The 12,234-nt window shown below is 48.3% G+C and overlaps 1 protein-coding gene and 1 pseudogene across 1 annotated transcript in view; one reads left to right on the top strand and one right to left on the bottom strand.

Moving 5' to 3' along the window:
• Positions 1 to 12,234, top strand: part of ITGA9 (integrin subunit alpha 9) — a 367,113-nt gene that overhangs the window by 26,636 nt on the left and 328,243 nt on the right. Inside the window, exon 4 of the mRNA XM_068981673.1 lies at positions 4,904 to 5,027. Coding sequence (XP_068837774.1) covers positions 4,904 to 5,027 — 124 coding nt within the window. The remainder of the gene's footprint in view (positions 1 to 4,903; positions 5,028 to 12,234) is intronic.
• LOC138087252 (translation machinery-associated protein 7-like) lies at positions 275 to 4,408 on the bottom strand (annotated as a pseudogene).

Below are 12,234 nucleotides of genomic sequence, written 5' to 3' on the forward strand. Positions count from 1 at the left end.
GAGAACTCTGTAGTTGTCTGGGGGTGTCAGCCTCACACCTATATCCCCAGGAAGCATAATAATGGAATCCAAGGTTGGGTTTGACGTGGGAGAGGTGGAATAGCTCTTTTTGAAAGTAGCATCTGATGTTGATTTCAAAGTAAAGAACGGGTAGAGAGTTTGAAAGCTGCAATGGAGAGTTAAATCTTGATAATGAATGGCATTTTCTGGTCCACAGACCCACCAGCCAGCTCTGGCAAGATCCAGGATGTTGGGCTTGTCTGGCAGGCTGCCCTTAGCTCAGTGCCTGCCGGTCTCGCATCCACCACCTTGTGGTTCCTTCCATCACCCTTGGGAAGAAGTGATAACACACATGAACACAGCATCAGGATTAGAGGCCCCTTCCCCTTGTGCTTTCACCCCACACTCCCAGTGTGCAGCTGACAGGTTAAGAAATAGGGGGAAAAGTCACTTCTGGTAATAACTACCCAACAAACCCAGCATGGGCACTGAGCTGTCTCTTCGACCTGGGAGTGCAGCTCACAGTGTTCAAGTCTGACATTTCTGTTTTTCAGCAGAGTCTGCAAGGCTCAGGCAACAACTAAAGACAGCAACTAGCTGACTTTTGGGAGGAAGCGGTGTTCTCCAGCTCTGTCTCTTGGCTCTTTCCTTTCCAAGAGTCAGCACTGTTGCTGTCTTTCTATTCACCACTTTTCATCTTGGCCATTTTTTCAAAGCCACAGGATATACTTTGCGTTGACTTCTGTTGCTTTGTTTCCTGATTTTTTTTTTAAGTAAACTTTTTGTTGAGCTGTAACATCCATGCAGAAAAATGCCCCAACTTGCCTTTTGCCAGATCTCTTAATTCCATCTGTGGCCAGGAGGCCTTTCCCCACAGCCTTTGCTTTTAGCTCGGCGAGTTTCTTCTGCTTCTCCTTGAATGTCTTCCTCTTCCGTCTCCTCGGCTCGCTTCTTAGGCTGCTTCAAGGGCTTCTTCTTGCCACCTTCACGGCCCGACGTGGCTCCTGCCGCCCCTTCCCCGGCTGTATATATATTGATGAATTTTTAGGAGGTGAACATTCTTAGAATGACTTTCCCAGAACCCCAGAAGTCACCTTCCCTGGGCCTCCCAGGCCACCCCCTCCCCCGTTTGAAGGGGAGCTGCTTTGGGGGGCAGGATCTGTGGTATCAGGGCCCTGATCTCCTGCACCCCGTGTTCTCAGTGGCTGACGGCCTGTCTGCTCCTGACTATGCTGGGTAGACCTGAGGCCTGGGAAAAGCTCTGGTCATCTGTGCATGGTGAGGGTGGGTGGGGTAGGGGGAGAGCCGTCTGGGGGGGCCCCAGTACCTGCCCCCCTAATCCAGGAAGGACACTGTCATACCACAAAAAGGCCTTCAAAATAAATGGCTTCTTTATTTCCTTCTTACTCTTTTGGTAGCAAAAACAACCCTTGTAACTTGAAATATGTCAGATGCTAAGATGTGGGGTGGTCCTAGACCTTTCCCCCTTTTGTTGTAATTTTCTGGAATCTGAGTTGGAGTGAGTCTTGCTGTTTCCAGAGGGTGCTCTCTTTTTCCTGTTGGAGGTCCCTGTCTCCTCCCTGCTCCCCCAACCCTTCCTTTTTCACAGCAGAACTCATTTGGAAAGATGGATAGAGATTTTAATGCTTTGGAGACAGTCCCTAGGAATTTTTCTTAATGTTGGAGTCAGATTGACATGTGTGTATGTAGAAGGATAATCAGGGCTAAACAGTCTTTTCTTTCTGTAATTTATGTTCAGAGATACTTTTCCTTGTTTTCTTACATGCAAACTGCCTTTGACACTTTGATCTCTGACCTCACAGAATGCCTTAATTTTAGTTTAGTTTGCTGTGAATGCAATCTTTGGCTCTTCTAGGAATTCCCCAAGATCACTCCTTAAATAGTTTATGACACTTAAAAAAAGGCAACAAGCTGGACATTAAATACAGAAGGTCCATCCTCATAAGAGTCAGTGTGCACCATGACAAACAGCCGCCTCCCTTTACAGTCCCTCTAACCCATAAATACAGTAAAAACATGGGAAGCCCTAGGGCTTTGCCAAATCCATAAACTAAAAGATAATTGATTTACTAGCTAATTGGATGGTTAGTGATTCAAGTTTGGAAGCTATCAGAATGTAGTTGGAAATAAAAATAAAAACTTAGTGGAATGGGGTGATTATCCACTGAATGATAGCTTTGTTTAGCTTCTTGCTTGACATGATTTTAGTCTGTCGAAATGTGCTAGAAGCACAGAACAGCACCGAACTGGGGGGATGGAGGTGGTTTGCAGTATAAGGAATAATGAGATTGTTTTTCACATTCACTGTTGTAGGGCAAGAGGCAGAGTGTGGGCAAGCTGAGATTTCCTGCTGCTCTGAGTTCCCTTGCTTTCTCATGGATAGGGAGTGGCCTTGTCGGTGGCCCTTGGGTGGTTTGCTTGGAGGGATAAAGATCAGAGAGGTTGGCAGGCAGTGATTTTTTTTCATCAAGTGACTTCAGGGATATCCAGGCCCTGGAGAGCCCCACTCCCTTCATCCAGTGGCCTTGTCATCCCATTCAATCTCAGAGAGGTTGTTTCTGGGGTCCTAAGACTTTTGGGGAGGCTGTAAGGACAATAGCTACCTGACCTGCCACAAAGGGTGGGTTTTGATGGCTCCTTAGGTGGGAATTGGGAGTTATAAGTTGGAGATGTTTTCGAGTGAGATAAGGAGGATTCTGAAATCTGGATTTCCATGTTGTTTGCAGCCCTTACCAGCTCTGGAACTTAAGCAAAACACTGTCTAAAACCCAGGGTTCCCATATAGAAAATGGGAATTCTAAGACATCTTCCCACTTTCCAGGGTTGCAGAAGAGGTCAGATGTGGGCCATGTAAATTCTGAACGTTGCTTGCCTGTGTGCCCAGTCGTGGCTGACTTTGCTATCCTGTGGACTGTAGACTGCCAGGCAACTCTGTCCATGGGGTTTTCTAGGCAAGAATACTGGAGTGGCTTGCCATTTCCTACTCCAGGGGAGTGGGTTGCCATTTACTTCCCCACCCAAGGATCAAACCCAGGTCTCCTGTATCTCCTACATTGGCAGGTGGATTCTCTACCACTGTGCCACCTGGGAAAATCAAATGCTGAATGTTACAGCCTATAGAAACAGTGTGTTTGATACGAACAAATAAGTTAAAAACTGACTACTTTAAGATGCAGTATTTTAAGAAAATGCATCTGTTGGCTAGAGTGTAGCAACCTGATAACCGTACTGAGTGTGAATGTCCACGAGCAATGGGGAGGGCTGGGCAGAGTAAACAACTCTGCAGGAAGCAGACTGGCTCCTCACCAGCCTTGCGGGTGCATCTGAATGTGAGGCTGGGTGTGTCCAGGGCTGGTGGGAATGGATGTGCCTCTGTATTCTTGCTTCTGGCTCCCAGAACCGTCTCCCTACCTGGCGTCTCCTGGCACGTGCGACCCGTGCTGGGAGACTGCCCTCCAGAGATGACCAGAGGGTCGGTCTCAGCTCCTCACCTGTGCCAAGCTCTTAACCATCTCAGGACCACTCCCAGCTGCTCCCTCACTTTCTTCAGGTATCTACTCAGATGTCACCTATTTGGGCGGGGCTCAGGCCACTTGGCCCAAGGGACCATCCTGGAGAGATGGAAATGCTCTCTGTCTTGCTAAGGGTTTGGTTACAGAAATGTAGGTGTTTGTCAAAACTCATTAGAAGGCTTTGACAAACACGTACACTTGAGATCTGTGCACCGTACACTTGAGATTTTTGCATTTTTCTATATGTAAATTTACTTCAAAAGACCGTCAACAGACATTTACTTCTGATTAATGATATAAAACAGTCACACATCAGCAGTTTCTTATGGGTCAACCAAATTCTTTGCCCTGAACCTGACAAGGAACTTCTGAAGGTGCTCCAGAGATCAGTGGCCTCAGCTCACTCGGGAGCTTGTTTAAAACGCAGATTCTCAGGGTCCTGCAGATTGGCCAAGCTAGCTCTCGGGGTGGGGCCTAGTGCTGTGTGATTTAGTGAGACTTCCAGGTGACTCTGAAGGGCCTTGAGTTTGATGGAGGCCAGTGACTGCTCCAGTGGGCAAGCAGGTGGTGCCGTGAAGGGCAGGGTCTGTTGTGGGCAGAGCAGCACCCCTTGTCTCTAGCTTTTTCTCAGCATGTCCTTTGGGCCTCAGGCCCATTAGCTCCGCCTCTGCATCCTGAGGTCACCCGCTTCTCCCCTCTCCACTGCCCCCATCCTGGTCCAGGCAGCAGCATCTCTCACCTGGATATTCACCTCCACCCTCGCCTACCTGCAGTCTCCACTCGGCAGCCCAGTTATCTTTCCAAGCTGTGAGTTAGACCACACCACTCACCTGTGTGAGACCCTCCACAGGCGCATCCACTAAAGTCACCGTCATCCTTGAGGTCTGCAGGAGCCCCGGCGCCTGCCCCTGTCCTCTCTCTGACCTTAGCCTCCCCCAGAGCTGCCCCACAGGCCGCCTTTCTTTCTCTTGACCCTCCAAGCCTTCTTCTCCACTGCCCCTGATATTCCCTGTGTGCCCAGGGTGTTTGGCTCTTTCTCATCCTTTGGGCCGCCCCTGGCCTCCAGGTGAAAACCGTCCTCCCTGCTCCTAGATCCTTAGCCCATCACCCCGTGTCCTTTCTCCCCAGCACTTGTTATGCTCCTCGTCTGTTTATGTTGGTTGATTGTCTGCCGCCTCCCAGGGGCACCCCCGACCAAGCTCCCACAGTCTGCTGTTGCCCAGCACGGCGCCGGGGCTGGGTGGGAGAGAACGTGGCTTCCTAGCCTCTGTGTGCCGCTCTCCTCCCACAGATCTGCCTGGTACTGCTGGGCTCTGCTTTGTGACCTCCTGGCCTGACTGTCCTGCTCTGAACCTCTCTCTGTCCCATAGGCCTGTGCCCACCGCTGGAAGAACATCTACTATGAAACAGACCACATCCTGCCCCACGGCTTCTGTTACATCATCCCATCCAACCTCCAGGCCAAAGGCAGGACGCTGATCCCTTGCTATGAAGGTGAGTGCCAGTTGATCCTCCCTTGCTCCCAACCCATGTCACACCTCAGACAACCCCCCACCGACTTCCACCATCCAAACACTCCCCGCTGCTTTCCACACTCCATCAGGAGGGCTGCATTGTGTCCCTGGGTGGCCCTTTGGTGTCTGAGGATCAGGTAATGAGAAAGGTGGGAAGGGACAGCATTTCCAGGCCTTGCCCAGCCATGCCCATCTGTGCCACAGAGCCCATGGTACTCCCCAAGCTTTATGAAGTCTCAGACTGAAATTCACCAGCCTCTCAGTTTCCTGACACTGCCAGATGCGGTGCAGCCTTGGGAAACTTGCTTTCCCTCTCTGGGCCTGTTTCCTCCCCCTGAAAATTCAGAGGTTGGCTCAAATGGTCTCCATAGTCCCGTGCAGCTCCCAGATGGTCATAAGACTCCTGAGATAGCTCCTGGCCACACCCGTGGACAGATGTCCTGAGACAGAGGGATGAGAAGGCCCAGGGTTCAGTCACTCTGTGACATCTGAAGTCTGGTTTTCCTTCTCATCCAGTCCACGCACCCTGGCAGATGCCGGCAAGTTGGGTGCACCCTCAGCGTGGTCTTGAGAGCTCCTCACCAAGGGGCACTTAGAGTCTGGGAAGGAAAATGTTTTCTCAGCCTCCCTGCTTAGAAGCTTCTAATGCCTGGGCTTGGGACCACTGAACAGCATGACTTAGCTCAGTTGAATTTGGGGTTTAAGGATTCAGTGTCACTTACTGCAGTTTTATAACTTGTGCTCTCAGGGTTTTCTTAGCTTAATTTTAAGTGAGCTAAGTGCTGGGCTGTTTATGTTTTAATTCCCTCCCTAATTTATTTGTTTGGACAGAAATCTCCGCTAGCCCGTGGCCACATTTCCTCTGGGCCTCCCTGGCTTTTCCCACGTTTCCAATTTTGTGGCCTTTGAAGAGGGGCCCCAGGAAAGGCCGGGTCCCTGCAGGAGGCATGGACCCTCTGCTCCGTGAGGGGGACCCTTTCTTTGATCCCACGTGAGCACCTGATCAGCTCTGGCAGGAACATGCCAGGCAGCTGAACTCTGGCCCTGTTTATCTCAGAACTGCCACAGTCATAAAGGAAACCTCACCTGAAAAATGGATGATGATATGATCAGTCAAGAGGGGGAGGGATAGGTCAGATATAGATAAGGGGCCAGGACTGTGTCAGCTTGTTGCTAACTGGGTACCTCGTAAGTTTGGGGAACAGTGAGCGAGTTGGTAGGACTGATGCAGGTGGTGGGGATTGAACTCAGCTAGTTATGCAATAGAACCAGGACTCTGGTTTTCCCAGAAGGTATGTTGTGAAATAGGGCCACGTTGCCACCCCTGGCGACTCCTCTGTACACCCCGATGGGTGTCAGAAAGCAGGAGGAGAGCCCTTAGGCGAGAGAGCTGGGGTCGCACGTCCATGTATACATGTAGCTGCCGTGGCTCACTCTTTCAAAGCATCTGTTATCTGGCAGTTGGGGTGGGTGAGTCAATAGTAGAATGTGGTTGGCCTGGGCACTTTTATATATTCTCTCATTTCATGCAAACTTGGTATCTTTCTTCATTTGGGTTAGTTGCTTTTGAAAGTTATTCCAGAACACCAGTGGGGAGCAGGAAAGAGAGAAAGGGGAAAGCAGCACGTGTGTGGATGTTCCTCATGAGTTACCAGCCTGGGCCACTGGGATGCAATCTCCGGGCCAGCGCAGGACACACGCTTCCTAATTCCCCTGCCTGAGGGAGGAGGAGCTGGGTCTGTATCCACTGGGCATCCTGCCCTGCCATGTATGTGGGCAGAGAGAGTCCCCTGGCAGAGAGATGAGGGTGCTGGCTGGCAGCTGGAAGTCAGGCCGTGTCACAGAAGTGTTGAGGGGACCTGGGGGGCTCCCGTGAGTGTTGCCATTCTCCTGGTACAGGTGAGGATGTGTTTAATTGCCAAAGGTCACTCAAACAGCAAATGGTGCATAGAGCTGGGTTTTGAGTTTTACATCTGTCTGACCTCAGGAAATCATTTTGTCCCCCAGAGGTTGGAGTGGGGGGCTTTCTATTTGTGTTTTGGTGTTTCTGGTTTAAATGAGCTTTAAATGGGAGCCAGTCATTAACCCTCTCAAAAGAAGAAAGGGTGACTGAACTGTCCCAAGGGTCCAGTCACCAGGGGAGGGGAACATGAATGTTCTGGGTGTCAGTGTTCTCAAGCGCACCTGCCTGTCTCCTTTGCTGGAGGCTCTGGGCTGACCTTGGCAGGAGTGTGAAAGCCTGTGTGAGCCAAGGAGTGCGGGACGGGGCCAGGTGGCAGGGTGTCACGTCTGCTGCACGTGTCCGTCATTCGCAGAAGAGGGTGAGCTCCAAGCCCAGGCCTAAACAGGCCTCGTGTATTTCCACCCACCCCTCTGGGTACTTCAGACCGTCGCCTTGAACGTGTTCTCTGTAGCTCACTAGTCCCAGAGGGGAGACAGGTGTAACAGACTGAACCCCAGACATGCGGCCAGAGGCCAGCCAGGTAATCCAAACCCTAGCAGGCCTGTAGATGTGCTTGTGAGAAATAAATGCTTGTCATCGTTTGTAAGGAGATTTCCTGGTTTTTTACACGACGATAGTTGACTGGCACAGCCTCATCTCAGGAACCTACATTCCTTGTGCAACAGTGGAGTGATGGGCTCCAGCCTCCAGAATCACTCTTTTCTGTGGTTGATCCTTGACTTAATGACAACCAGCTGGAATCAGCAAGGAAAGTAGCAAAGTGGTGATGCCCTCTGCCCAAGCTTCCTTCCCTCCCGGGCACACACACATCAGGATCCTGAGTCTTTCAGTGCCCAGAGAGGGCAGTATGGGGTGGGACCAGGTGGGGGCCACTGGGGTATAAGCAGCCCCTTAGAACAGTGGGGGACTGAACAGAACGTCTCTGTAGTTCTTGGTCCTGTAAGAGCTGAGGGGTGGCAGATGCTCAGATTTCTCTTGAAGAGGGACTGGCAGGTGGGGTGTTGCAGGCCACATTTAGGGCCCTTGCCTGTGCTCCAGCTTTGGGATCTCCATCTCCCTGTTTTGTGGTCTAAACTTAAGGCGACCAATTTTCTCTTAATGTGGAAAAATTCAAGTACCATGAGCTGTCTGTTCCAGGTAGGGGATCGTGTGGTGGTGAAGTGCAAGGGAAGTATTTTGGAGTTTGACAGAACCTTTCAGATGTCACCCAGCCTGGCCTCTCTGTCTTTACTGATGCCCAGAGATGTGGGGTGACTTGCTCAGGCCCAGTTTTAATTACACGCTGCACAATGAGGAGGCCAAGTAGTGTGGTGGCCAAGAGCACAAGGCTCTGGGCCCAGAGCCCCCGTCCTGGCTCTGCCACTCATGAATGCCATGGCTTCAGATGAGTGGCGGCCTCTTGTGCTTAACCCACCTCATGAGGCTGTGGAGAGGATTAAGTTAAAGCTTACAAGTTCTTGGAGCAATGGCTGGCATACGCAGATTAGGCAGACAGATAGGAGGGTAGGTAGATAGACGGTAAGTACTACAGTTGACCCTCTGCACCCAGGGCCATGAGGGGCCAGCTTACTGTCATTTTATAGAAGGGACTTGAGCACCTTCTGATTGTGGTATCTGCACGGGTTCTGGAGCCAGTCCCTCACGGATACTGAGGGAAGATTGTATGTGCTAAGCACATATATGCTAATATAACATATGTGCTAATGGAAAGACTGATAACTGAAGCTGAAACTCCAGTACTTTGGCCACCTGATGTGAAGAGCCAACTCATTGGAAAAGACCCTGATGCTGGGAAAGATAGAGGGCAGAGGAGAAGGGGGAAACAGAGGATGAGATGGTTGGATGGCATTACTCACTCATGGACATGAGTTTGAGCAAACTCTGGGAGGTAGTGCAGGACAGGAAAGCCTGGCCCACTGCAGGGTTGCAGAGTCGGACATGACTGAATGACTGAACGACAGCTACGACAGTTTGCTCATATACTATCAGCCAAGCAAGCGTTTGTTAATTACCGTAGGAGGACTAGTTTTTCTACCAGGGATAGAGTCCATATAGTTTTATTAAGTACTGAATACCTTTTATGTCCTGTGCTAAGTACCTGATGGATAAAACCCAAGAAGCTCCCCATCTACAGGGGAAAACAGAGTTGAACATGATGTCTCCAAAGTGACAGAGCTGAGTGAGGAGAGAATTGTGTGCCCGTGTAGATGGCTGGGGACCTCTCCAAGGGCCCAGGCTGCATCCACGTTCGAGGTTGCATTAAGGCAGGATTATTTCATTTTGCAGCTAAAAAGACAGAGACCTGACTAGAGTTGGCAGCCTGTTGGGGCCCATGGAAAAGAGGAATGGTGGGTGCTGGGCAGGGCAGGAAGCGTGGAAAGACCCAAGGTTGGGGCTGGGTATGGCCCCATTTCCCAGGCTTCTGCCTCTGTGGCCTCACACTCTAGCTGGACCCTCGATGGGAATGGACGCGGTAATGCCTCCATTGCAGTCACCTCTGAGGGTTATTGTGGGAAGCCCCTGCAAAAATGCAGGTGAAAGTGTTCAGAAAGACTGCACACTGTTCTCTAATCATGGCCTGACTGTGGGTCTCGGTGAGGGTTAGCCATGTTCTCTCCAGAAGGTCAGAAGGTTGATTTAATTTGGAGAGCCTCTAAGAATGTGGGCACCTGTCTACAATGTCTCAAACATTTTAATTCTTAAAAAGTCGGTATTTGGTTTGGCACAAATTAGTTTTTCTCCTGGCTCTTCAGGTGCTTCCTGTTTCTCATTGGGTGGGAAATGCTATCAGAATATTCTGTTTGGAACCAGGAAATGTAGAGAGAATTGGAAACAAAAATGAATTTAGGACTCAAAAAAAGTGGATGGAGCGTACCCCTAAGTCAAACCGTTCATTTGATATGAGAACATCATTACTACCATATGAGGTTTGGTTTTATCAACACGTATGAGAAAATGAGAAGTTTAGTGGGATGACAGACGGGGACAACTCTTTGTAAATTAAAGGGCACACACTAAAACATTTGTTAGTGTTAACTGAGTCATGGGATTTTAGTACTCCCCAGAGTGAAGTGAGTGCATTGATAAAATCAAGTGCAGGGATTTCTTTCATCCTTTGCCCTCGAATCCACGGAGGCAAGAAGCCAGAGCTTGGCAGGAGAGGTCTGTAAACAAGTCATCATTTTATTCTCACAAATATGAAATAATCTGGGAGCAGCTCACCCAGATTAACAAAACATATTCCAAATCAAACACTGATGAATGCAGTTGGGTACCACTGTATATTAGATCTAATTTCAGAATCTGACTTTACCACTCACTCATTCCTACGATTGAACCCATAGCTCCTACTTTCTGATTGGGTGACTTTGGGTAGACTGCCCCCCGCCCCTGACCCCGAACCTCAGTGTCCTCCTCTGTAAAATGGAGAGATTGATCCCTATTACTAACACACACACACACATAAGAGGTTTTTGGGATTTCCCTGGCAGTCCAGTGGTTAGAACTCTGTTTCTCTGTGGTTATCTGTTCTGGGAACTAAGATCCCACAAGCTGCACAGTGTGGCCAAAAAAAAAAAGAGAGATATTTGAAGTATATAATGTGCATAACAAGGCTATGGTTTTTCCAGTAGTCATGTATGGATGTGAGAGTTGGACTATAAAGAAAGCTGAGCACTGAGGAATTGATGCTTTTGAACTGTGGTGTTGGAGAAGGCTCTTGAGACTCCCTTGGACTGCAAGGAGTTCCAACCAGTCCATCCTAAAGGAGATCAGTCCTGGGTGTTCATTGGAAGGGCTGATGGATGTTGAAGCTGAAACTCCAATATTTTGGCCACCTGATGTGAAGAGCTGACTCATTTGAAAAGACCCTGATGTTGGGAAAGATTGAAGGCAGAAGGAGAAGGGGACGGCAGAGGATGAGATGGTTAGATGGCATCACCGACTCAATGAACATGAGTTTGGGTAAACTCTGGGAGTTGGTGATGGACAGGGAGGCCTGGAGTGCTGCAGTTCATGGGGTTGCAAAGGGTCGGACTTGACTGAGCAACTGAACTGAACACAGTTTTTAGCTCAGAGTGAGCATTCAGTAAAAGGGAATTTTCTAATTAACTTTTTAAGTACTGTTTTTGTGTCCTTTAGTCTTTACAGAAGATGTCCAATGATCCTGCTTTAATGAATAATGGAGGGTAGAAAGCTGGGTATTGCTAAAAAGATTTTAAGATTCCTTGAAAATATTATATTTTAAAAAATATCTTCGAAAAAACTATTTGCACAATTTATTTGCTTGGTAAGTGCTCCTCTTTTATGTAGAGGATCTAAAATTTAAATTATGCCATATTTAAATGTTCTCAAGTTTGGAATGGTTGGGGTCTTAATCTGTCCAATTTTACTGTCCCTTAAAATGGTCCCATGGATTCCCAAGATTTCTGTACCATTTTCTTTGTTATCAGGGGGTGGCCAGGCCTTTAATTCCTAATTTCTTTTGCATCTTTCATGACAGATATCATTTCTAGAGAAGGAAATAAATAGATCCCCTATTTATATGCAAAGATCCTTCTAATGTTGTGGCCTGTGGCTCCACAGGGGATACAAATCAATCAAAGTCCATTTACAAATGAAAAGCAATTGAGGTTCTGTTTTGTTGTGTTTTTGTTTTGAGGAGAACCATAAAAGGCTAAGTTAATCCATTTTAAAATTCAAGAACAAGACCCATAAATTTTTATTAAATAAAGAGCTCTACATTTACATGGGATTTTATGATTTCCAAAGAGCTTTCATAAGCATTATCTCATTTAAGTAAATACAGCAAATTAAAAACAAGCACATGCAGTCCCATATTATGGGCCATTAATGCAGAGAAGGACTCTGCAAGGGGAAACTGGAGGGTGACCAGAGGGGACAGCTAGAGCCAGACGAGGAGGCCAGGTCTCCTGTAGTGACTCTTGGGCTCAAGGAGCCCCATCAAGCTTTTCCTTTGGTGTGAAGAATTCTTATTTTGGGCACAAAAATATTCTACACTTAAAACATGTTTCCATACAGTATGTGGAATTGTTGACCACTTAAACTGTCATCTAACAGTTTCCTTATAGATATTCAAATGTTACGAATCTCCTCTTCTAAAATTGCTTATCTATGTGATACATATCTTCAGCTTTATTCCTTTTAGAGACACTGACAGATTGAGAGTTACCAAATATTTTTCAAGCAGGCGCTTTCTGGGTTG

This window comes from Capricornis sumatraensis, chromosome 10 (genome assembly GCF_032405125.1).
Source record: "Capricornis sumatraensis isolate serow.1 chromosome 10, serow.2, whole genome shotgun sequence".
Classification (NCBI taxonomy): Eukaryota; Metazoa; Chordata; class Mammalia; order Artiodactyla; family Bovidae; genus Capricornis; species Capricornis sumatraensis.